Source organism: Micrasema longulum, unplaced genomic scaffold (genome assembly GCF_059751315.1).
Source record: "Micrasema longulum isolate JH-2025_06_02 unplaced genomic scaffold, ASM5975131v1 h1tg000322l, whole genome shotgun sequence".
In the NCBI taxonomy this organism is placed as follows: Eukaryota; Metazoa; Arthropoda; class Insecta; order Trichoptera; family Brachycentridae; genus Micrasema; species Micrasema longulum.
The window spans coordinates 583,797-609,278 of record NW_028277526.1 but is presented as its reverse complement, the minus strand read 5'-3'; the positions used below and the strand labels follow the sequence as shown (position 1 = coordinate 609,278).

Sequence of the window (25,482 nt, the reverse complement as noted above, 5' to 3'; positions counted from 1 at the left end):
TATCGTATTATGGGGGAGCTTTTAACAACCACATTAAACCATTAGAAACTGTTCAAAATTTATCTTAAAAATAGTGCTTTACAAAAATCGCACTTTTCCCTCTTTCCAATTGTTCCAAGAAGCTAAACTTTTGGAAATAAGACAAATATATTATTTTTATTGTTTAAAATATATATTAAAGAACCAAAATGTATTTACAAGTAATTCAAATAGATCAAGTCAAAGAAGGAATCGTGTGCTAGAAATAACACATTGTAAAATGAGGCTAGCACAGAGAAATGCATATTTTATTCCCAATTTTTTTTTTTCTGGTAATATTTTATTGATAACAAACTTTTAAAAATTTTCTTCTTTTAAAAAACACACACTATTCTGGATTCAAACTAAAGATATGAACTCCTTTTTTCTATGATATATTTTGTTGTCCTTTAAAATAATAAGGAAAAATTTTTAGGTTTTTTTTTTCCTTTTTTAATTACTATAAAATAAAACAGTACCTTCTAATCTTTTACATAATACTTTCTTTTCTATCTCTTACACAAAAACAAAAATATTGTACCTGTATATTTATTGTAGCAGCAAAAAATTCATAAACATTTCTTGTATTTCCACGAACACGCCATGCCTTTGTAGAATTTTTTGTTTACTATTTTTAGTGTTAAATATGTAATATGTTTTTCATTCCTATGTAATTATCCTTTATTTTTTTATACTCTGTTTTTTACCTTTTATGTAAATTGTAAAAAAAAAACAAAAAAATATATAATGATATTTTTATTTTTAAATAAGTCTTTGTCCTATAGGTATACACCTATAATTACTGAAAGGGAATAATTTGTTAAGACGTGAAGCTATTTACCAAGGATACGTTTTTTCAAATATAAATTTTTCGTATTTGTAATTTATTTATTTTATAAGGTAATTAAAAAAAGATACATAGGTACTAAGAAAACATGCGATTTGAAGGTATTCGTCGATACAATTTTAAATGCATTTATATGTGTATTAAATTATAGAATTACACAAAATAGATAAAATTACAAATGTTAATTATGAATGTTTTATTTATCTCATTATTGTATATAAGTATGGCATAAATGTTTTTTCCTTTCAATAAGCTTTTGAGTTCACATTTTCTTCATTTCAATTAATCAAATATTTCCTTAAGAATTAAAAGATAGTATTTTTGTGTAAAGTACATGTAAAGAAAGTTTCATTTTTAGGTTCGAAATGAGCAAAAAGTTAATTCTAAGATCAATATTCTAAGATTATCTACATTAATTTTAATTTAATATTTTATTAATTAACATATAATATATTTTTAAAACCAGTTTTATTTCTCCATAAACTGGAATAGATTTTCAGATCCAACTGATTAAAATATGAAGTTTATTCGTATAACAGTATCGTATATTATACGCCAAAGTTCATTTAAATATGGTCCTTAGATCGATGTAGAGTTTTAATATAAGTACGACATCAAAGATTCCGTATGACGTAAGTGACTTTTCTGGAAATTTAGCCATAATAAAAGATGGTCAGTATTTTAAGTTCTAAAGATACCAAATGTATATAACTGATCCAAGCATCAAATACTTTATTTTGTAGTTATTGAGTTATGAGACTAAACTGCTTTCTTGAAAAGTTCACGTACGTCGTTATTTCACGATGCCGACGATTTGTATCAATAATTATCTTCTCATTTGTACATGTAGATCCCTCGCATAGATAATATCACGTTTACTTTAAAATATAAAAAACACCGTTTCATTAACTAGATCTGATTGATGTCATTATTAAATTATCAGCTGATTATTGGATTTTCTTTAATCAGGGCATTAATCATAAACACTCTGCTATCAGAACTCATCCGGGTGCATGTAACTACATATTTCATGTAATATCAAAATACTTACAAAACTCAATTTCTAAATTCATTTTACGTCGAGGAATTAAAATAAATAAATAATTCTAGGTTCCAATTGTAATGGCTGATGAGTGCAAGAACACGTACATAGATTACTACATCACATCAAACATGTTCTGCGCGGGCTACAAGAAAGGGCGCATGGACTCCTGCGCAGGGGACTCTGGGGGGCCACTGTTGTGTAGAGACTCTTCTACTCCCGGACATCCCTGGACGGTTTTCGGTATCACCAGCTTCGGAGATGGATGTGGCAAGAAAAGGAAATATGGGATATACACACGATTACCCAATTACGTCCGATGGATTATCAGAGTTTTGAAAATGAGTGTCAGATGATCTGTAAATATTTGTTATTTTACTAGACAATTATAAAATTGCAGTGATGCAAATGTGCACTTTGTTTTGTAGCAATAAAATGTCCCAAAAAAATTTACTTTAAAAATAAAAGTTTTACTTGAAACAAACATGTTATCTAACAACCGTGTTAAATAATGTTTCTCCAAGTCTAATTTCTAATTGAATATGAGATATGAAAGGCTTATAGTGATATAATGATTACATTCATGACAGGGGATTATTATGTTGAAATTTAAAAGACGATTAAAAATTTAAGTTAATTTGCAATAGTGTACCTAATATATGTATATTCATACATGGATCAAATAATTGGTTAGGGAAAAATAATTTCGTATTTTTCGCTTTATTTCAATGCTTGATAAAAAATGTTACAACCATCCGATTTAAATCAAATATACGCCGTTCTATTTAATAATTTGTTGTCAACGAGAATCTAGCTTTATAATGTCCCTTTCCTTTTGTAGAAGCCCTTGTTCCTTATTGGCGAAAAACTCAGACTACCAATTTTCACAGGCATCTATTGATGCCAAATTTGTACCCCCAAGCGCGTTGGCCATAAACAGAAACAGGTGGTAGCCACTTGGCGCCAGGTCCGGACTATAGCGAGGGTGCAAAATAACTTCCTGTCCGAACTCCCAGAGCTTCTGGCGCGTCATCAAAGATGTGTGCGGCCTGGCGTTGTCCTGATGAAACACGATTCCTCCCCTATTCACCGATGCTGGCCGCTTCTGTGCGATCGTCAGCTTCAAACGGTAGGGGTTGTTCACAGAAGGGAAGAATATTCTCTGTCAATCCCACCAAACACACAGCAACACCTTCCTAGCCGTCAGTCCGGGCTTGGCCACGGTCTGAGCCACTTCGTTGGCTTTCGACCGCAATCTCTGTTGCTTGACATTGTTATAAGTGACCCAGATCGTGTGGCACCCAAACATCCAGCTTTTTTAAATCCAGCTTTCTGCAGATGGTTCAAAACGGTTTTATGATCGATATTCAACTCCTAGGTGATGCTACGACTGCTTCCATGACGGTCTATCTTGACATTTTCCGACCGAAATGTTTCATGTGTTTTATGTGCTCATGTCCAAGATGAAGTGTAAAAATTGGGAAATTGTTTTCAGGCGTTGTCTAATATGCGAAATAATTCGATCTCTTCACAGCAATTTAGGTTCCAGCTCTTTTACTTCACTAAAATCAACAGATGGAATTATTTTACAATGAAAGCATCCACCCCTTTCCCGAAACTGTTCATAAAGACTTGAGTCTTTCTTCAGTTTCGCATATCAATGTCAATTTTTTTTTTTTAAAACTAATTAAGCGAAAATTTAATATTTCTTTACAATCAAACCGCGAAAATAACAAAACAAATAAACTTTAAAAACTTTCATTGTACCCCTCACTGCAGTTTTGTCAGTTTGTGATCAATCAAATACACATGGTCAGCACAATCACCCTTTTCTAATTTCCCAGTATTACAGTGCAGGAATACAGTGTTAGTTCTAAATTGAGACCGCGGCCGTACGCTCCAGATCCCGCATCGGAATGAAAGATGGAAGTATTGAAGAAATATGGATGTACAAACATAGGAGAAATTGTGAATATTATACAGTGTGTAAAGTGGCCACTTTAACCAGTCAATGACAGGCCATCAGCCCTGTTAATGCCTAGACTTATATATTCCCTTCTCTAAAATGTTCTTCATCCCTGTTGTAATTTGCTAATTTGTATCGTGTTCAAGAACATCATAAGCTGTCCCCAAATTGCAAGAAAGAATCACTGAAAAGAAAGTATTCACAAGAATACTGAAAACCACCATAATACATTCTAAATAGTGAAAATGCGTTAAATTATGATCTAAAATTAGATATTAAATATGTATCAATATTTTTTTCGCTGACTTAACGCTACAAAACCAATAATCCCTAACATTCTAATTTCGCGCTCAGGTCGGCACGGGTTAATATCGGCCTATTGAGATGAAATTCTATTTTTGAGTAAATTTGACCCAAATGAAAATATTTAGGGGGTGAGCCCAAAAAAAATTGTTTTTCAAAATATTCACGATGAAAACTTTTTTTCCCCGTAAAATAAGCATGAAACCCAAACCGTTATCCATAGGGGTAAGCTGAGAGGACATAACACCATACTCAACGGTCATTCATACAAACCGAGCTTCCTTAAAATTCACACATCTTCTTATGTACGCGCGCCGATTATTCCAACTTTTTACATATTTATATTCTATGTAACTCGATTAAATTTATTTGCCATTATTTTCTTTTCCGCGCCCCGTGGTGCATAAGACACTGCATCAGTACCACAATTGCGATGTACCATCGATAATTTACAATGTGTATGAATATATGATTGATTTTTGTTCAGTCTAATCTTCAACAAAAAAAATAGCTGTAATTCGAGACATAAATGAAAATTATCGGATCAGATTTCCCATAGTTTTATTTAAAAAGACACCAATAAATGCAAAAAATATTATTTTTTAGAGAGGTACTTAGAGTCGCCGTGTATTTCATAACGCCCACTAGCCGGCGCCTTTTGTAATTACCGCCGACATATTGTTTCGACCTTTGGCACGCGCTATCTTGTCGGCCTCGTGGTGTAGTGGTCAGCGCGTTTGCCTACCACGCAAGAGGTCTCGGGTTCGATTCCTGACATGGTTGACATGAAATATTTATTTAAAAAAGTGTTTTAACACTAGAATATTTTATATTTTCTGGACTGGTACCTGAAGCCTAAGACTGATCATCTTACCGTCATGTAGCAAAAATGATCAAGATACACTGCGATTGGTATACCAACGCAGTGCCCTATGCATCATTTAATAAAAACCTTTAGCCACTGCTTACTTAGAGTCAATGGTAAAGATTTTTGCGTCATGTATACATAAAGATTGCGGGTTTGAATCCCGCTTAAAACGCATTAATCGTTAAAAAGAAAACAATAATGTTTCAATTATTTTTTTCGAATTTTGGTGTGCAAATTTTGACGCGAAGTTATTTGTGATTTTAATATTTGTTTATAAAATCATGAAATAATACAAACTTATAAGGTAATATTCACAAACGATACTTGGGAGAACACAGCATGCTAAAAGATTAAGTAATAATCAATTTTAGAAGTACTATTATCAACGAAAACATAATTATTATTACCTAAATAAAGACTCCTTTTTTCCAATGTATTGGTTTCGTGTAACTCGCTCACAGATGAAATGCTAATCCCGATTCATGATCTATTTAGATAACGTTAAAACAATAAGAATACAAATTATTCATGGCGCGTGTATATCATGAAAGGTTGTTGACAATCCCAAAGTAATAAATACGTCAAACCTCAAACATTTAATACGTACATACATACATCTTGAATAAGCGCGACAGACGCATGTGACGGAAATCTCAGATTGACTTAGCAATGTAAATCAGCCTAATTTATTTTCAACAATATTTCAAGCATATATAAATGCTTGCAGACAAATACTTGATTTAACCTTCTCAGGAGTTTAACAAGATTAACAGACATTTACTGGTCTTATGACATGGATTATACCTACTGGTTTATGAAATAACTTTACACACTATGTAACATCGTAACATTTACTATTTTTATCTATGTTCTAACATCTATATTCCTTCAAGTCCGTGATATTAAATTCATATTTTATTTAGTTTAGAAAAAAAAAGAATCTATGAATTCAGACGAAATAACAAAAGGTTACTGAAAGCGAATAAAGATTGAAAACAGCTTTGGAGACGTTTAGGATCCGCACTAAGCAGTATTGGCACGACAATGCTAAACGTTATGATGTTCGGGGCTCGCGGTCGAAATTCTGAATTATTTTTATTTAATAAAAAAAATGTTTATGATCACTGAAGTATCCCGACTGGACACCAAACCACCTTACATTCGTATAAGTGATAACGTGGTACCTAATACGCACTTACTGTCCAATGAAAGGGGTGGAGCGGGACGGGCGCGCGGTGAGACGGTATTCCGATAAGCAAAATTCAGAGCAGAGCACGTATTTGTTGACCATTTGCTTCGCTTCGGTATTTTCAATTGTAATTAGAAAAAACGCAAGAAATCTCCCAAAAAAACTTATGACAATGAGATGCATTGCTTTAAAATACATTTCAATATATTTTTTGTATGAAAAAATCACGAAGCAGGCCCAAAAAGTTGCTCTTTTAAACTGGGTCTATTTTGACTCACTTTGCCACCCGGGATATTTTTTAACCATGTTTGATTTCACTTGTTCATATTTTTTGACGTTTTAACCATCAGTGTGGCCATATATGAAGCAAAAAGTAGTCGCGTAGAAAAAATAAATATTCCCAAATTAACCACCTTCTAATCACTCTAATGGATACAAAATATTTCTCTTTGATAATTTTTATTAAGCATTACCCAAAACACTTAATTACGTTGAATCAACACTAATTGACCAAACTAAACTAAAAATCAAATAAACTGAACCGTTTTAGTTTATTTCGGCTTAAAAACGTAATTGACGTTTGATCATCAGTGTGGTCATAATGCTTAGTGAATTCGAACGCTGTCTTCTAACCACATTTGAAATTATTGTCTGTGACAGAATGTGATGTGTCAAAAGATTGTTTTGACTTTGGGTTTGAGTTTTGAGTTTCAGGCTGTAGTCTGTGGTTTCAGGTTTTGATTTTTGATGACCGTATTGGTTATTGGTCGGTGAAGTTTGTTTTAGGTTTTATCATTCTTTTTATTTAGTTTTACAATTTGAAGTTTTTTAAAAATTGATCTTAGTAAAATGGGGCGTACCGCGCTTGCATCAGAAAATGCCTTATTGTACCTAGAAAATATTTCAAAACAAAATCGAAGTGTCGTTGGATTGATATTAGGACAGGTAAGAGAAATGTAGTCCATATTTTTGTTTTTTTATTGCTTTTTACTGTATTAAAAAAATGTATTTTTTGGGGATAAAAAATTGAACTTAATACATTTTCAGGTGTCGTCGAAAGATGATGATGTACACATTGTTCATCTTGCTAAAACTCCAGAAGAAAAGTTTGAACCAGTTTCTGGGGAAGGTGATGCAGAGGAAAATTTGTCCGAAGAAACAGATTTGAATTTGAATTCTGTTTCTGAGGGCTGGGTCGCTGATCATGCGAAACATGTCACCAGAATGCTCCCCGGAGGAATGTTTGTTTTAGGTTAGTATGTATAATTGTCTGTGGCCAGGCGGATGAAGAATGCAGTTCTGTTTGCGAAATAGAACCAGAACCCTCGACAAATGTGTTTGACTCAATGGCTTGCGTCGGGTAAATATCCTAAAAAAAGAAATCAAGGGAGAAAGGTCGGCTTCATAGTACAGTGGTTGGCGCATTCGCCTAACATGCTTGAGGGAATATTTGTTTTTAAGGTGGTTTAACACTGCATTTTTTCTCTGTCCCTGGACTGGATCAGCGTTCACGATATATGAAATTGAAAATTTAAAAAGAATCTATTGAGAAAAATAACGTTACTTTTTTGTATTAGTGAAACCGATAGGAAGACCTACGGTTTTTAAAACATTTTAAAAAAATAAAAAAATATATTTGCGTTCTTATGATTTATCCAAACATTTAATTTTGAGGGCCATTTTCAACGAGTTGTAAATAACTCACTATTAGAAAATGGGATCAAGTTGGGGTAGAGTGGGATTCGAACCACAGACCTTTGGTTTGTGAGTCCGAGACACTAGCCACAGGACCACAACCCGATCATAATTAACTAATACTTTTGTCTTAGTTTGATAGTCTATTTACAAATACATTTTTTTTTTAAACCACAGAACTTCTTCCTTACATATCAGTAAAAGTGGTTTTTGTTTAGACTATCTTAAAAGATTAGAAATAAATAAATCTATCATCCAAAAACTTACCATAATAAATTTTCAATCAATTTTAACTGTTATCAATTCATTTCAATGTTACACAGATGTAAAGTGGCCAATTAAACCAGCCAAGACAGGTATATATTTTATACAATAGACATAAGCCCTGTGAATGGCTAGACTTCCATATTGCCTTCTCAAAAACGTTTTCCATCTCAACAGAGATTGCAACAGCAACACATATAATCCATTATCACTTAAAATTAATTAAAAACATACTTAATGTAAAGCTTGCATAATAATAGTTATGAGACATATCTGCCCAAAAACAGCGCTAAATAAATTAGCCAATATACTATTTTTATTACCTGGGCTACCTGGCATACCAAATGTTCCGGTTGGATCGGGATTGTTCTGGTTTTACTCACTTGTTCTATCGTTGCAGGTATAATGCCAAACTTTGTGTTAATATCGTCACATATTGGGCACAGTTGAAGCTATTGTTATGAAACTATAATACTTGCATATGTACACAGAAAAGGAATTGTATAAATATGTAAATTTAGGAGATATAAATAATTTAGTTAGCAACTGCCAAATTCAAAGAATTTTGAATAAGAAAACATTTTTACCCTGGTACCATGTATTAAATCAAAGAACTCTATGTGAATTATTAAATTAAAGGAAAGATTTACATCTGTTTCAATATTCTTATTAGGAGAAAAAGCTATTACATTTTATTAAACCTAAATGTGGAACTGTACAATTATATTTACGTAAATTAGAAAAAAATTGCTTTAATTTAAAAACAAATCCAATTGGTTTCAGTTAGAATGTTACGAATTTGATGAACTATTTTAAAATTAAATTAATGTTCATTTGCTTTTAATATAAATTGATATAGTCAATTGTCATATTCATCTCTTTTGAAGAAGTTATAATATCACCTGTTTAATTTCTTTTACCATTCCAGGTATTTTCGTTGTTAGTCCAGATGATATTTTCACTGAAACTCAGATGACATCGAAGTTAAAAAGCATATTATCGATCATTCACAAGACTATCTCATCCAACAAATATATGAATGGTTCACCCGAAGGTTGTCCAGAACGTCTCATCATCCACATGTCTCACGCAAACAACGTGACATCTAAAAGTATTGAAATCGATAAACCAGATTTCTTCAAACCGATAAACATTAATTTTAAAAACAAACCCAATTGGTTTCAGTTGGAATGCTATAACGAATTTGATGAACTATTCCCTGTAGTTGTTAGAAATACAGGAATATCTGTCAAAGAACAATTTCAGGTAAATATATTTATTACGAGAGAAGTGCGTCTGTATTTATAACACTAAATGGTTTTCTTTATTGCCGGGAGTTCTCTTTATCTGACTGATCTCGATCTGGACCCCTAAATTTTTTTTTCTCGTTTTTATGTCTTTTTGTTTCCTGCCATAAGCTAAATAAATAAATATTATTTTTTTATAGTTTTTAATTCCTGTGGTTTGTAGACACAAAGTAAATAAGATATTAGGTATGTATAAACAAGGTCTACTTCAAAGCGCACGGGAGGAATGCAGTAGTGTGTTGTAACGTTGCCTGTATGAGTTTTGGTAAAAATTGGTCTATCGATATTTACGAATACATTATATTTGTGAATATTGACATGCCAATCTTTACTAAAAGTCAACCGGGTAGCGTTAAAACACACTATCGCATTCCTCCAGTGCAGCTTGAACTGAGACCCCATCCATAGGTACATACATTTAAAAATATATACTGTGATAACACATTAATAGGAGTTCCTTCAGAGTTTTCTAATGTAAATTATGTATGTATCTAGTTAGTTATCGCCTAATTAGGTTGTTACTTTTTAGGTAGGTATTTTATAGTTATGTAGTCATTAATAAAAATGAAGTTACAAAATTAGTTTTGATTTACAATTTTGTTTCAGAAAGATAGTAATTTTTCATTAAAATATTTTTTAAGGAAATCCTCCGAGCTGCTCATTTATCGATAGAATCATCTATCATCATGTTAGATGGAAAGCTCAGAGATGCCTTGGACACGTTGGAGTCTCAGTTTAAAAAAGTTAAAAGTAAAGCTTCAATAAAACCCTCTCGTGATGAGACGCACATTGTTCAAGTATCTATTCTCGTGCCTTGTGTAAGTATTATCATTTTATATTATGCAGCGCTATTTGTCATCCAGATCATATTTTGTGCATGTGAAAGACGATATTTCGTTCTTATGGAGTGGTCTTATTTAGCTTCTATTCTCCTTATAGTGTCAACCCTGAGATGCCATCATCTATTTATGCTCTGTGATTGGTTGCTTGTTTCATCACCAGCTAGTTGGCATAATTTCCTGATTTCCCCTGTCAATTGACAAAGAATTTCTTTCTATTTAGTCAAATTATCTCACACTATTATTGAATCCGGAACTCGGTAATGCACATTACAGCTATTAAAAGCTAAAAAATTGAGATATTTTAATGGAATTATAAAAAAAATTAGTTAACCATAGAAATATGAATGCACTGAATAAAGATGGATTGACTTAAGATCAATAAAATTTATAGCCATTAAATAAGTAAATGAATTGTTGTACATTTTGGTAACTCACATTACATTGTTTGGAGGTTAGTTTTCCTTGTTATTTTTCTAATAAAAACCTCCTATCATGGAAATACATTTTAACAGTATTTAATCTACAGAGAATGCTTTATTAAAGCATAACAAAGCGTAAACATTAAATTATAATAAACAAAAAGGAAATTGCACTTATTACGAGTACCCATAAGGCCATAAGTAATGTCGTTTCTATTGATGCATTATCTTTAAAATAGTCTCCTTCAGTCTGTTAGGCAGTAAGCATGTGTTATAAGTTTCTCTTGTGAAGCGGCTACCTGCTCGTGGCCTTGAGACAAAAATAAAACGGTTTCTTTATCCCTCAAAGACAATGGAAGAGACGTGTTCGTCAGAACAACATCTGCGGAGCTGTATACTTTTACTTCCAAACATGTTTTAAACTTTTTCCTCCACATGTTTGTACAGGAATCTTCCGTACCTGATTCAGTAGAATACATGGAGTGTGAAGGAACAACTCATTTTAGTGGAATAGTCGCATCTAGAATATTTTTGAATTCCAAAGCGACCATAGAACAAGCCATTGCGGCCATAAAACAAGATATTATTAGGTCCTTGGCTGCTAGATTTACTATGCACTGCGATGCTCTGATAGACGACAGTTTGCTGCCTGAAGGTAAAAATAAAATTTCTCACAACTCACAAAAAATGTGTTTTTTTTTTTACCTAATAGTAGTCTATAATTATTTTCTTGGCATTTGTAGAGAAAGTTTGTTTCAATGAACCTCCCAGAAGGGTGTACATTAGGATACCCGAAGTTGGGAACGGAAAGGTGTTCCTGTGTGACTACCTGTTCCCTGGAGAGTCTCCCGCAGAAGCGCTTGTCTCTGTTAGGGAGATGTTGGATGCCCATATTAGGGAAGAAGATGTTCTCAGTAATGTGGAAACACCAGCTGGTATAAATATTTATTTTATTTTTTGTAGATATTTCTTGATAAAACTGCATTTAATAATTTTTATAAAAAGTAACAAACTTTCTTTCAAAGACCGGCGTTCTTTCACTATAGAGGTGTACTTAAAAGACGATTTTACCTTTCTGCAACAGCGGCGCTACACAAATTCTGTAATAGTTACTATATTTACTGAATAAGTGACGTGTCTTCAATAAAATAAATGCAAAATTGAGTTGACAAAGCTGCAGAGACAGCAGTAAACTCTGACGAAAAGGTCCATCATGGAAGTGATTCTGTGTTGAAAAATCCACAAATTTCATGTTCCGATAGCAAAAGCACGCAGTTCTTCTAACCAAAGTTTAATAACAATTTTTGAATTCGCATGTTATTTCGACCCCATACATTAAGTTTTTCTAGCTGCTAGCTTTCAAAAGTTACGACAGTTTGAAATAAATAAATTAACCACTGGACGTGTACATAATGCCAAGATGAAATGTGAATGTTCTTCCAATGCACGACGTTTAATAACTTGTCCGAGCTGACGTTGCATCGGATTACGCGTTGCGGGCCAAAGCGGTGTTCGGCTCTGCCAACTTCACGGCTTGTTGGTGATGCCCTCCACAATATAATGACTTCGCCAAGGCCTTTGATACTGTCGACCATGATGTCTTATTATAAAAGATGTATGAGATCAGTTTCTCGGATGGTCTGTTAAAATTAATGGCGAGCTACCTCCGAAATAGAAGCCAATTTCTATACTTTCTTGGGTGTTCCACAAGGCTCTAACCTGGGTCCATTGTTCTCTATTTCATTAATAATATTAAAAATTTAATTTTGAACTCGCATTTTCCGTTGTTTACGGATGACAAAACTTTTCTTAAAGGTTATAAGTTTGGACGGTCTTCATGTTCTCTAAGCGGATATATCTAATATATGTGTATGGGGAAGGCGAAGCAAACTTAGGTTTAGTGTTTCCAAGTGTTTGATCACATCCTTCACTGGGGCCCAAAAAACTATTTTTTCGCTGCAAAATGAATGACCAGAATCTGACATGCACATCGAATGTTCAGGATCTGGGTGTTAGATTTGTCAGCACCTCTGACATTTCATGATCACAGAGGCAATCAGCGGTTAAAGCATCGAAGATGTTAGGATTCGTTCTGCGTACTGCCAGGGTTTTCAAAAATACGCGCCTACTCTGAAATATTTGGCCCTCAAAATATTCGGGTAAATCATAAGAACCTAAATATTTCTTTTTAAAGAAAAAAGAGAGGAAAAAAAATGATATGTATTTTGTATTTATCAGATACTTCAGAGTTTGATGCCCTGGACAAGGAGCCGAGTAGCGAGGAGATGCTGACCACACCCCAGGACACCAGGCAGTTCCTGTTTCCAGTTGGAATTGGTTTCTCTGTGACAGTATTACTTATTGCTGTTTTGTCATATTACTATTTTACCATTCCCAATCCACTTGCATCTTGAGTTTTGTTCAAAGTTACAAAATATTGATCAATTTACGAGTACATTATTTATAGTTTTAAAACTGTTTATTTTCTTTAAAAAATTTAAAAACCTACATTTTTTTACTTGTCAATCTATTTTTAATTTTAAATACATTTATAATATAACTGATTTTTATAATATTCATTTGTAAATTAAATAATGTTGATTATTGAAATAAACTAATGTTGAAATTTATCAAACCAGTATTATACATTCTAACCTTGGTACGATAATTTATTTTTGGTAAACTAACACATAGATGGAAGACACACAAAGAGTGTATTGATAGCAGATGCGAAAAATATTGTATGTTGAAAACGTCAATTCGGTAGCTGAGTAACGACGTGTGAATTTTCTTATAATTTAGAATATTAATTGAATTTAGGATTATACTGAGTAAACTTCATATGAATCGTATGGCATTAGAAAGTAATGTGCATATACTTGTCTTAAATCGACTATTCTAAAAATTTGATGTTTTAAGCATACTGTTTTTATCTGTTATTTGTGTGTTTATTTTTAATTATTCAACTATTATTTCTGTTTTTTTTTATTTTTTTTTTTTATTTGAATTATATTCATACAAAGTTTTCACTCTTCGTGTATGTATGTAAAAGTCAATCAGAGCCGTTCATGGAAAATTAATAAATATAATACGATAGTTAAGGCTGCCATTGATATATACTATCTAGGGCTATATTTTTTGTACCACAACATTACTTGAAAATTAAACTCGTAATGAGGAAGTTCAGTGATTTAAAAAAAAAAAAAAATTGTTGACAGACTAAGTATTAAAAATTATAAGCCAAAATGAAAAAAAAAAAATATGTATCGTTTTATCAGCGCATAGTTTTTTTAAGTTTTGTATATCTGAAACTACTCCGCGTGTGACGTCTAAAGTTCTCTTCTGCTTCTTCTTGGTCAGTTCTGCCGATTGGTTCGTTAACAGTAAGTAAACCGGAAATCTTCCACAACTCCCTTATCACTGGTTGATTCATATAAACTAGTGACATCTTTTAAAGTAGTTAGTTTTTATTAAAATATTTTTTTCGTACATTTTCAAGAAACTTTGCTGTATAATTTAATGCCCTAATTTTAAATTTTAACAAAACATTTATGCCTCTAATTTCCGTAGAGCTGAAGTTCCTCATTCCTAAATGAAACCATTTCGCTGAGGGATTGATTCTGCGCTGTGTCCATTTCCATCTCTCTTGGAGAGGGGATTTTCTCTATTCACTATGTACTATTATTTGCCAGGGAAAAACTTGCAGAACATGCGGGAACTATTTTAGTGTTCTATCAACATTTAGTACCACCAACCGCTACTGCCAATACTGATAGCTTTTATTCCAACTTTATCCGGCACAAATCTAGGATGTACTTTAAACCCTTGTGTGTGGCTATGATGTCACATGAGTCTACATAGAATACAAGACTTGCTATCTTATTTTTTTAAATAATGAAGTCTCATTTTGATATAGCAGGCCTTAATATGCTTATTTAAAAAAATGAATCTGTAAACGTATTATCAAAAATAGATTACTAAACAGTATATTTATGTGTTAAATTTTTGTTTTTATATACTTGTATTTCAACAATATGTTGTTTTTAGCCCAGTCTTTTAAGAGAAATAAACAAAACAAATGATTCTTGTTCAATTATTTTTATTATATTGTTTATAGAAGAATCACAACTTGGAAAAAAACATGTTTATCTTCAAATAATCATTACCACGAGCAACTTAAACAAAAATAATTACTGAAATTTAAAACCAATTATAATTGGATTATTTTATTGATTTGCACTGAAGATATCTTTAATTTTTATATAATAATGCGTATTTAACTGTTTAAATAATAATTCATGAATGATACTTGAAACTTATTACAAAGGTAAAAAAAATAAATTTAATATACTTTTAAAACAGGAATGCAAGAACATTGATAAATACACAAATTGTTTAATTGAATTTACATTTGGAGAAGTCCATCTCTGGATGCTGTTCCATAAATCTGAAATAAAATGAGACAGGATTAGACTTAAGAACAAATATACTATTATAAATGACTCAAGGTTTGCGAGTCCAGACCATCCGAGACTTTAATGAAGACGGCTACTATGACAATGTCAAATCAACTTAATAAATAACAGGGTTTGAAATAATCCTCATCTTAATTATTACTTTAAATCTGAGAGGACCTAAGTATATGACAATATACAGTGGCAAGTAAGCAAAAAGTGACGCTGCACATTTCCAATCCTGTCATAAATGTCTCAAAGCAAATCAATAGGTACGTTTATTGTTAGTCATATTTTCGCCACTGTCGTGTAAACAAGTGTTCTGATTTTTACCCTAAAATTTGATAGTGTTTTCTGAACTATTTATACTCACAAGTGAAAAAGAATATTGTAGCATATATGGATCAAAATAAACATTGTGATTCCAATACCAGGAAATTAATAATGTCCTACCTTACGTAAGGCTAAGACAAGCATTATCGACAAAATCAAGAAAGGAGCTCTGCGCTGGTTTGGACATGTAGAACGAATGGACAGCGAAAGAACGGCTAAGAATATTTACAATGCGAATGTTGATGGATGCAGAAATAGAGGTAGACCGAGAAAGACATGGCATGACCAAATCCAACAAATACTTGAAGATGGACATGTCAAAAGTCGGAATAATCGGCGCGCGTGCATGAGAAGATGTATGAATGTAGAAGAAGCAAGATCTGTATGCAAAGATAGAGTGATGTGGCGTTCTATCCTCTCTGCCTATCCTTACGGGGAAACGGCGTGATGGTTTGTTGTTGAAATAAAAATCTCTAGTAATATTTATTTATTATACAGGTGTTCTTTAAACCCTGTCACATCCGAAACCACGATGATCAGTATGGACAAAAAGACATATTAGCATATTTAAAAAAATATTTAGGTGAAAGAAAATTTTCAAAAATAAAACATTAAAAAAAAAAACAAATGGTTGCTTACTTCTGCAGGGGAGAAGTGAGGGGAGCTCAGTTGTCTTTATTCGTTCCAAAAAAATATTTTAATGTGTCAATATGTCTTCTTGCTCATCCTGATCATCGTGGTTTCGGATGTGACAGGGTTTAAAGAACACTCTGTATAAACGGCCTAATCCAATTGCAACAGTTATATGAAGAAACATCATTATGTACATTTACAAGAAACTGAATAACATAAAACTATGTGGCAAATGTGGTATTTGATGCCATAAAACATGTAGAAAAATCACAAAACCTGTGAAAATATCACTACACGACACAAAAAGAAGACAACTTCACAAGACGACAGAGTAATGGTTCAGATCACGAAGAATGAACCCCTTAAGACAGCTGTAGAAATCCTAAAGCTGATTGCTGCTCTCGAGGACATGTCTTCCTGGAAGAATTGCCAGGAGCAAGCTGTTAATATTTTTTTTATTTATCAATAGATAGAAGAGCGTTCAATTTGCTCAAGACCATGTCCAATGGAGTACTAATCAGTAGAAGCACATTTTTTTCAGTGACGAGTCAAAGCTTATTCGTATTGGATCTGATGGCAGAAGACATGTGCGAAGATTGAAGTGTGAGGAATTTAATCCATATTATACAATCAAGACGATTAAAGGAGCGAGTGGTAGTGTAATGGTGTAGGGTAGTATGTCATGTCATGGAGTAGGACCAATCCATCGAATATTATGGACCAGAATATATCCGAGGATATTTTAAAAAGTGTTATGTTACAACATGCTTAAGAAAGTTTAGCAGTAATTTGGAAATTTCAGCAAGAATTTAATGAAGAAATTGGAATAGGCTTTATTTTTATGTTTTTTAGGAGAAAATATTCCAATGTCGTTGTTGAAATGCTCTTCTTAAATAATGGTCATTATAAACTTTTCTTTATTTTAAAACTATTATTGAAATAAACATATTGTAAAATTCACATTGTTTTGTTTTTGAATTGCATTACTAAAAAGTATTATGTACTGATTAATATACTTAGTGAAATGGATAATTTTGTACTATTTATACAAGCGTCCATATTTGCATGCTCGCCACTGTATGTATGTTTTTTTTGTGCAGGATTTTACACAAATGAAATATATATTCTAATATAGAAACAATGCATAAAGAAATTTGCGTGCTCCACAGTAAAGCACCAAACAAAATATAATGTAGAAATTTTTACACACAAAATAATTAAGAGGGTAAATATAATGTAATTTAACCAACAATGTCACATATGAAACAAGGTATAAAAAAAAAGATAAGATTACCAATGAGGAGAAAACAGTCTCAAAACTCATTGTACAGTGATTAAAATTGTACAATTAGTTACTTGAAGAAATAAAAGAAATGGAAAGCTTTAAAATATTTCAAAAAAAATTATAATAAGCTGTATGTAAATAAAAATTGTTACTTCTTCATCACATCTTGTTTTTTTTGTTCATCACTGGTCGGAAGTCCCATTTCTTTTTGTCGCTGGTCATACATCATTTTCTCTACAAGGCCACGGGTTTCTCCATCCAAGTCCGAGAGTTTAGATGGTTCTGCAAGAAAGAATATTACCAAAATTATAACCTATCTAATTTGTGAAATTACATAATGTCGTTGCACGTCACGTATGACTTATGTAAACAAAATTACCAAATGGAGTTGAATATATGATAGCGTTACTAAATTAACCAATTGATAAATACACATATGTGTATGTATATACTATGTCTAAAATATTTTTAAATATTACAATTGCATAAAAGTATTACCTGGATTAATTTTTTTTGTTGATATTTCTGGATCTGTTGAAACTAATTGTGACCACCAATTCATTTTATTTACCTTAAAGAAAAAAACAAAAGAATTAGTAAATGTAAATGACTTGACCTCCATATTTCCCAACCAAAGAGGTTTTTCATCTCTATTGAAATATCTACCAATGAGGAAGTCCAGTGCTATAGAAAGTTGGATACAAAAAATGTTCTCTTAAACGGGTTAAAAATTAGATCATTTTAATTATATAGCGAAGTTTCTCAAAAAAGGATGAAAAAATTTATAAAATAAAACCGCTTTGCGACATCACAAGTTTATGTGACCGCGTGTTTGCAAATGCTAATTAATTTTAGTATCCTTATGTTGTAGAAACCACGGGCAATTATGATTGCAACCGACAACAGATTTCCGGAGTAGTCATGTTTTTCAATGTTTGGCGTGTTTATTATAATTGTACGGGGTTCAACTTTTAAATGTCAGAAACAAAAACAAACTGTTTGTTGTTCCTACAAAGTAATCCGATCATGTCAAACGATGTTGTAGAATGTCTGAAAGTCAGCGGTTCATATAAACATGAGTGTAACCCATGTTTTCTTTGCTTCTTGTCAGTTATGTTTCACAGTTCATGTCTGTGTTTTGATTAGCAATTACTGACCAGAACTCATGACGTCACGGGCGGTGCAATTTCGAAGTTTCAGTGAGGATTTTCGTAATTACTAATCATATAATAGATACATAAAAATGCATTTTCGGCTTAGTTTGATAGCCTATTAACAAATACATTTTGTTTAAAATCCAGTGAACTTCCTCAACAGTCAATTGCGTATTAAGAAGTAAAAATAAAAACTCTGATTAGGTATCGAAAATTGCAAAATACCGCTAAATAAACAAAATTATTATTGCATGGTAATAATATAGCAAAATCCATAAAATTACAAAATGTTCGCAAAATTAAAACACCTTATCTCAAGCCTTTTAAAAAAATGTCAGCCAAAACGCCCAATAACATTGGTGAATTACACGAAACATCCAAGTTTTAAAAGAATTACATTTTAATACAATGATCTCGCCGGGACTCAAACCCGAAGTAAGCTTCTGCCATAATAGTTTTACCTTCTCGAGGTTGAGGACCAACATCTGTCCATCCTGGATGACCCACGTAGAGTCCTCCACCTTCACATCAGCGTAGAGGACGCCGTCGATGATGGGCGGCTGGTTGCGGATGCCCGCCTTCAGGTGGCGCTTGGAGATCACCACACACACGTCGCGCGGCCGCACCGTCACCTTCAGGGGCACGCGCAGCTGGAAGGACAGACACATACAGCTAGGAGTTGCGAAAAAATAACTAGATCATACAAGAGAATAAACAGTTTTCGTTACTATTAAAGTAATGGATCATGGATCATAAGGAAGAATGACAATATTCGACATAAGCCCTCCATTGAATTTGTCAAACACACAGTGAAAGCAGTAGAGTTAAATTGAATTGATTTCGCGATTTATGAAATTGAAAACTCGATTACTCAATTTTTGACAAAAAAAAAACATCGCCGTTTAGTATGAAGGACGACCACGATCTTTTAAACGCTTTTTCAGGTATGTGGAGGGAGTGGTTTTTGCATGGAAATCTTCAAAGCTTTGTATGCGAATTTAGAAACTTAAATCGAAAATTACTTCTTCCTTTTGCTTTGCGTAAATAACACGCTTTAGCAATATATTTCTTTCTAGTTGTCATTTGGAACGTGTAATCCGCTCACTTCTCGATGAGGAACTTCAGCCCTACGAGAAATTGGATACTAATAATGTTTTCTTGCGCGCGGTGAAAATTAGAGCATTAAATTGCACGGCAAAGTTTCTTGAAAATGTACGATAAAAATCATAAAAACGCTCTACTTTGAACGACGTCACTGGTTCATATGAACCAACCAATGATATGAGAGCTGTGAAGGATATCCGGTTTGCTTACCGTAAACGAACAATCAGGAGAACTGACAGAGAAGAACCAGAGTTACTTCAGAAATACAAAACTTAAAAAAATAATAGCGCTGATAATACGATACATAAAAAAAAATTGGCTTAGTTTAATAGTCTTTTAACAAATATAAAAAAAAACACTGAAATTCCTCATTTTAAACTGATATTGTACACTATACTTATCTTAGAGTAATAATCTAATAGAGTCGCCCATACCGAGTAACACCATTATGAGATTGCTTTAATTAGCTTCAGATTACAGCAATACAACGGGCCATAGGTACTTGGGTTGAAATTTTCAAGGGCAAACCGAAACCGTCCATTACACGTTTGTTGTTAAACTAAAAACCAAACTAAAACCAAACCAAAAATTTGGAACGCTTTTGTTATATGCTATAGAGCTTAAGGGCTTCTCTAGATATGTATACTGTCAACGGAAGCTTCTCCGTTAAAAAAACGGATCGTCAACAAGGACTCCCGTTTCTCACCGGTCCGTTTACACGGTATAACAACGGTCGTTAACAAGAGCCCGTATCCGTCACGCTGAGAAAAACGGTGCGTATCCGGTGCGAAAACGATTGACGGACAGCTATCCGGAGCGTGAAGAAGCATTCATACGAGCCCACACAACACTGTCCAATGGACAACGGTCCGGTGCGAAAAACGGGCACCCATCCGTTGCCAAAAACGTTCGTTAACCTTACAAATGATTGCATGTGGTGAGAAGCGCAAGACTTTCTACGCAGTTAAAGTTAGTGCCCGGGACTCCATTTAACTCAGTACCTACAAACAAAGAGGAAGTTCAGTGTCTTTTTTTATTTTTTTTTATTGTTAATAGAATATTAAACTTAGCCAATTTTTAATTTTATATATCGTATTATCAGAGCTATGATTTTTGAAAGTTTTGTCTTCTTGAAATAACTCCGCATGTGACGTCAGAGGTTGTTCTATGACAGTTCTTCCGATCGGTTCGTTTACGGTGACCAAACCGGATATCCTTCAAAGCTCTCATATCATTGGATGGTTCATATGAACCAGTGACGTCATTCAAAGTAGTGCGTTTTTATTAAAATATTTAATTTTTTTCGTACATTTAAAAAAAAAATTACCGTACAATAGGGTATATCGCTCGGGAGGAATATCGGATTTCACCTACTCTACAAATAAAAGACTTTTTAAAGATTCTCCTAGTGTTTATATAAGCCCTTATAATGAATATTTTCATTCATTATTTTCGTTTGGAAAATAAGGTCTTTCGAAAACGATCGTTTCGTAAGTTGGTAATAAATTTTGTCACAGAAGTTAACGAGTAATGCATTCATTTTTATGTTGGTAATACCACAGGCCACAGATAGAAATATAAGGAGAGTTGTCTATGCATATTATCTCAAGCTCCCCCCTTACCCCCTCCACACTCCAGTTCCAGGCACTGACATATGAAAGTGAAAACGGATTACATCTTACATCTCAAATTTCTTTTATTATTTTATGGTTTTCAACCTCTTCTAAATATTAATTTATTATGATAATGATAAATTGAATTATCAATTTATTATGAAAATTATAAATCACAGCTCGTAGCGTTTGATAAGTGTAAACAAACGACACATAGAAAAAGGAAGCTATCTACAATACTATAAAATCCATAGACATCGATGAAAAAAAATCTGATGACGTCACAAAACATCCGAAGATGTCACACTTGATTACGTCACGAATTGTTTGTTTTTAGCACCATTCAAATTACTAGAATTGAATCCTTTATATCTCCCTTATTTCTTAACAGATTTTTAAAAGAATAGTACCGATTGGCTTGCGATTTATTATATATATATATATATATATATATTTATACATATATAAATCACAAGCCGGCCTCGTGGTGCAATGGTCAGCGCGTTAGCCTGCCATGCAAGAGGTCTTCCTCATTACTACCATCCGCGATCTGAATAATATGTAAGATGTGACGAAACATTCTGATTTGAAAAGAACACCCGATGCCGGTATAACAAAAATGAACCAACGCTAAAGCTAGGGTTTCCTAGGACAGCGGTGCCCGTATCTTTACGGCCGCAGTGAACGGTGATGCGGTGGACAGCCGTCGTAGAGGTTGCTAGAGAGTGGTTTTATTTTTTAACGGTGTTATCAACACCGTTTTCCTAGGAAACAACTCTCTAGTCACCGTTACGACGGCTGTCCACCGCATCACCGTTCACTACGGCCGTAAAGATACGGGCACCGCTGTCCTAGGAAACCCTAGCTTTACGGAAGTTAGCGGTGTAGTCCCCAACTAAAACAGATACAAACGAGAGCCTACTTTTTGTTATCCCGCCAACGCCAACGCGCGTCACAGGGCCGAGTCCAGAAATAAAGCAGTCTTCTGCGGTGAGGTTCGGAGGCTATAAATATCGATGTTCACGAGAATTAGATTACGGTAATCCTAGTTCGAACTTAGCCGCTCTTTAATTTGAAATTGCGATGAATATAGGTATTGGGCTGATGGATGGCGTCCGGTTATTGGTCAGTGAACCCCTTTCTAGAGCGCGTGTGGTTCTACCGTGTATACAAGTAGGTACTAGGTACACAACACCTCTTATATACCCTAACGCCTAATACGTGACATCACCTACTGGTCGGTTATTTAAGGCTGGCGCGTTCGCAAAACTTACACAAACGCATTGTGTAGTATCTGTGAATAAGCGTATGGTATGACACCGCACGGCATGTGCATTATAAAAATAATATCTGTCTCTCTCGTCCTCAGACGCGCTAATGAGGGTGACATAGACTACTATTGTTTGTTAGTTGCTAATGATATGGTAATAATATACACAGGATGCTTTTTTGTTCGTCTAAATTCTGCTGCGATTTTTAATAGTAAAAATATACTTATATTCAATGTTTAGCTATAGATTAAAACACTGGTTTGTAAATATATTTTTCCATTTAATCTAATCACGTATAGTCCAATTATCTAGTACTGGCGCGTTCGCAAAACTTACACAAAAACATTTTTAATGTATCGAATATTGCTTTAAAAAACCTTAATATTTAATTTTAGTCAAATGTGCTATGTTTTTTAAAATCTCTTTTGGACTAGAGCAAAACAGAAACAATCAGTTAAGAAAATGTCATATATTTAAGTGATAACGTGTCGCTACCAAAAAAAAATCTGCCGAAAATGGCGGCATAAAACTAGCGTTTTTATTATTTAGTTCGCCAAAAATGATAAACACAAAATAGTATTATAAATAAAAAATGTACTTGTGGAAAAAATAATGAATATATTATATTTTCTTAACACATTGTACTTTTTTTTCATATACACAACCCTCTTATCCAACACGGATTTTTAAAAAAGGAACATTTGTTCAATATAACCTTTTTTAAATCAACATCTGTAGATTTTTTATGTGTTTGTGTAAATTTTGCGAACGCGTCAGTTCTAGTTAATCGACCAATACCATCGCCCAGTATGCGGGAACGAGAGTTGAGTGAATTCGCCAATTAGAAAAAGTGGAAAAAAGACCACTCGGATAGTTCCAAAGTAAAAAATTAAATTATTGATAATGGGTTAGTAAAAAACATAATCCCCACCAATGTCCGCAAAGATAAATCATGACTGAAGTTATAAAAAGTATGCAGTTAGGTTTATTTTAAATTAAGGTGCTTTGATTTTCAATAATAAATTCAGTGCGCCCTCTAACTGAGAGCGTGTCGGTTTCATCGGACTAAATATATTTTCGAGTCACCGCGGACCAGAGGGTGACTGATTAATCTTAACATTTATACACGAGGTAGTAAGTTAATATCTAAGGTTCTTAATTAATCGTGCTCTTCAAATATTCTTGTTTATATAATTTATTAGAAAAACAAACATATTTACGGAATAATTAGATATGACAACAATATACTTTAAATGATTTTTTAAAGGAAAAACGAAGTTTTGAAAAAAATGGACTTCACCGTGGATTTATATAACTACATGCATAAGTTTTTCTGAAGAAATTTAATAAGATTTTGTTTGTTTTTTTACGTTTCGCGGTGACATCAACAAGAGGACACGCGATGCCAGTCAATTTTTATGAATAGGTAGTTGAACATTGCTTTGCCGTCACTCTCTAGCAAATGCCTTCCCAAAACTATGTGTAAAAGACAACTGCACGTAGGACTAATTATTTTGCTTACTTAAAATCGACATTTCGCTGTCCCGTTTTGCACACCCCAAAACTGAACCGATTTTTTTTTTAAGAAACAGTATGACAACGAAATTTCCTTGTGTCGGTATTTTTTCAGTTTTTCCAAATTATTATCATTTAAAATTATATAAGAAATCAAACACTGATTTGAGTCTACTGAACACTTTATTTTATTTTTACAATAAATATAAATCAATCAATAATTATTTATCATATTTGCATACCATACGCATACCATAAGTGGACGCTTTTTTGGGTCGAGGACACTACATAAACGGTAATCCATTTCCAAAACACTAAAAAACGCTGTGCTTAAGACCGTGGTACAAAATATAGTTCTTGACTCCTATCCTTTTATACCAAATGCGTTGAGGACACGACAAACGCTAATCCATTCCCAAATAACGGATAAAAGCTGCGCTTTAAGTACGTAGTATATAATATAGTTATCGACTCCTATCCTTTTATACCAAATGCGTTGAGGACACGACAAACGCTAATCTATTCCCAAATAACGGATAAAAGCTGCGCTTTAAGTACGTAGTATATAATATAGTTATCGACTCCTATCCTTTTATACTAAATGCGTTGAGGACACGACAAACGCTAATCTATTCCCAAATAACGGATAAAAGCTGCGCTTTAAGTACGTAGTATATAATATAGTTATCGACTCCTATCCTTTTATACCAAATGCGTTGAGGACACGACAAACGCTAATCTATTCCCAAATAACGGATAAAAGCTGCGCTTTAAGTACGTAGTATATAATATAGTTATCGACTCCTATCCTTTTATACCAAATGCGTTGAGGACACGACAAACGCTAATCTATTCCCAAATAACGGATAAAAGCTGCGCTTTAAGTACGTAGTATATAATATAGTTATCGACTCCTATCCTTTTATACTAAATGCGTTGAGGACACGACAAACGCTAATCTATTCCCAAATAACGGATAAAAGCTGCGCTTTAAGTACGTAGTATATAATATAGTTATCGACTCCTATCCTTTTATACCAAATGCGTTGAGGACACGACAAACGCTAATCCATTCCCAAATAACGGATAAAAGCTGCGCTTTAAGTACGTAGTATATAATATAGTTATCGACTCCTATCCTTTTATACCAAATGCGTTGAGGACACGACAAACGCTAATCTATTCCCAAATAACGGATAAAAGCTGCGCTTTAAGTACGTAGTATATAATATAGTTATCGACTCCTATCCTTTTATACTAAATGCGTTGAGGACACGACAAACGCTAATCTATTCCCAAATAACGGATAAAAGCTGCGCTTTAAGTACGTAGTATATAATATAGTTATCGACTCCTATCC

The 25,482-nt window shown here is 33.3% G+C and overlaps 3 protein-coding genes and 1 long non-coding RNA gene across 6 annotated transcripts in view; 2 read left to right on the top strand and 2 right to left on the bottom strand.

Annotated features, from left to right (window-relative positions):
• The window catches only part of LOC148282505 (trypsin), a 41,052-nt gene extending 38,678 nt beyond the window's left edge, over positions 1-2,374 (top strand). For both annotated transcript variants that reach the window (XM_088224962.1, XM_088224961.1), the window contains one exon: positions 1,976-2,374. In XM_088224962.1, the coding sequence (XP_088081088.1) occupies positions 1,976-2,263 (288 nt within the window). In that variant the 3' untranslated portion in view covers positions 2,264-2,374. The remainder of the gene's footprint in view (positions 1-1,975) is intronic.
• A 237-nt stretch (positions 2,375-2,611) lies between these two features.
• LOC148282504 (uncharacterized) lies at positions 2,612-6,571 on the bottom strand. Of its 2 annotated transcripts, none has more exons than XR_015822076.1 (2): positions 6,244-6,571; positions 2,612-3,469 (listed from the first exon to the last, which is right to left on the bottom strand). It is a non-coding gene; the product is annotated as an uncharacterized LOC148282504 (long non-coding RNA). The 2 variants fall into 2 exon arrangements; XR_015822077.1 differs by having other exon boundaries at positions 6,240-6,539.
• Positions 6,572-6,898: 327 nt separating this feature from the next.
• On the top strand, positions 6,899-13,395 carry LOC148282503 (protein odr-4 homolog). The gene is made up of 7 exons (XM_088224963.1): positions 6,899-7,178; positions 7,281-7,485; positions 9,121-9,458; positions 10,141-10,317; positions 11,208-11,415; positions 11,504-11,695; positions 12,999-13,395. Exons 1-7 carry the CDS (start codon positions 7,083-7,085, stop codon positions 13,172-13,174), a joined length of 1,392 nt encoding a protein of 463 aa, XP_088081089.1. The 5' UTR covers positions 6,899-7,082; the 3' UTR covers positions 13,175-13,395.
• Positions 13,396-14,842: 1,447 nt separating this feature from the next.
• nudC (nuclear distribution C, dynein complex regulator) overlaps positions 14,843-25,482 on the bottom strand; it is a 129,748-nt gene continuing 119,108 nt past the window's right edge. Inside the window, exons 5-8 of the mRNA XM_088224965.1 lie at positions 19,081-19,269; positions 17,964-18,036; positions 17,618-17,747; positions 14,843-15,207 (exon numbers count right to left, since the gene is read on the bottom strand). Coding sequence (XP_088081091.1) covers positions 15,156-15,207; positions 17,618-17,747; positions 17,964-18,036; positions 19,081-19,269 — 444 coding nt within the window. The 3' untranslated portion in view covers positions 14,843-15,155. The remainder of the gene's footprint in view (positions 15,208-17,617; positions 17,748-17,963; positions 18,037-19,080; positions 19,270-25,482) is intronic.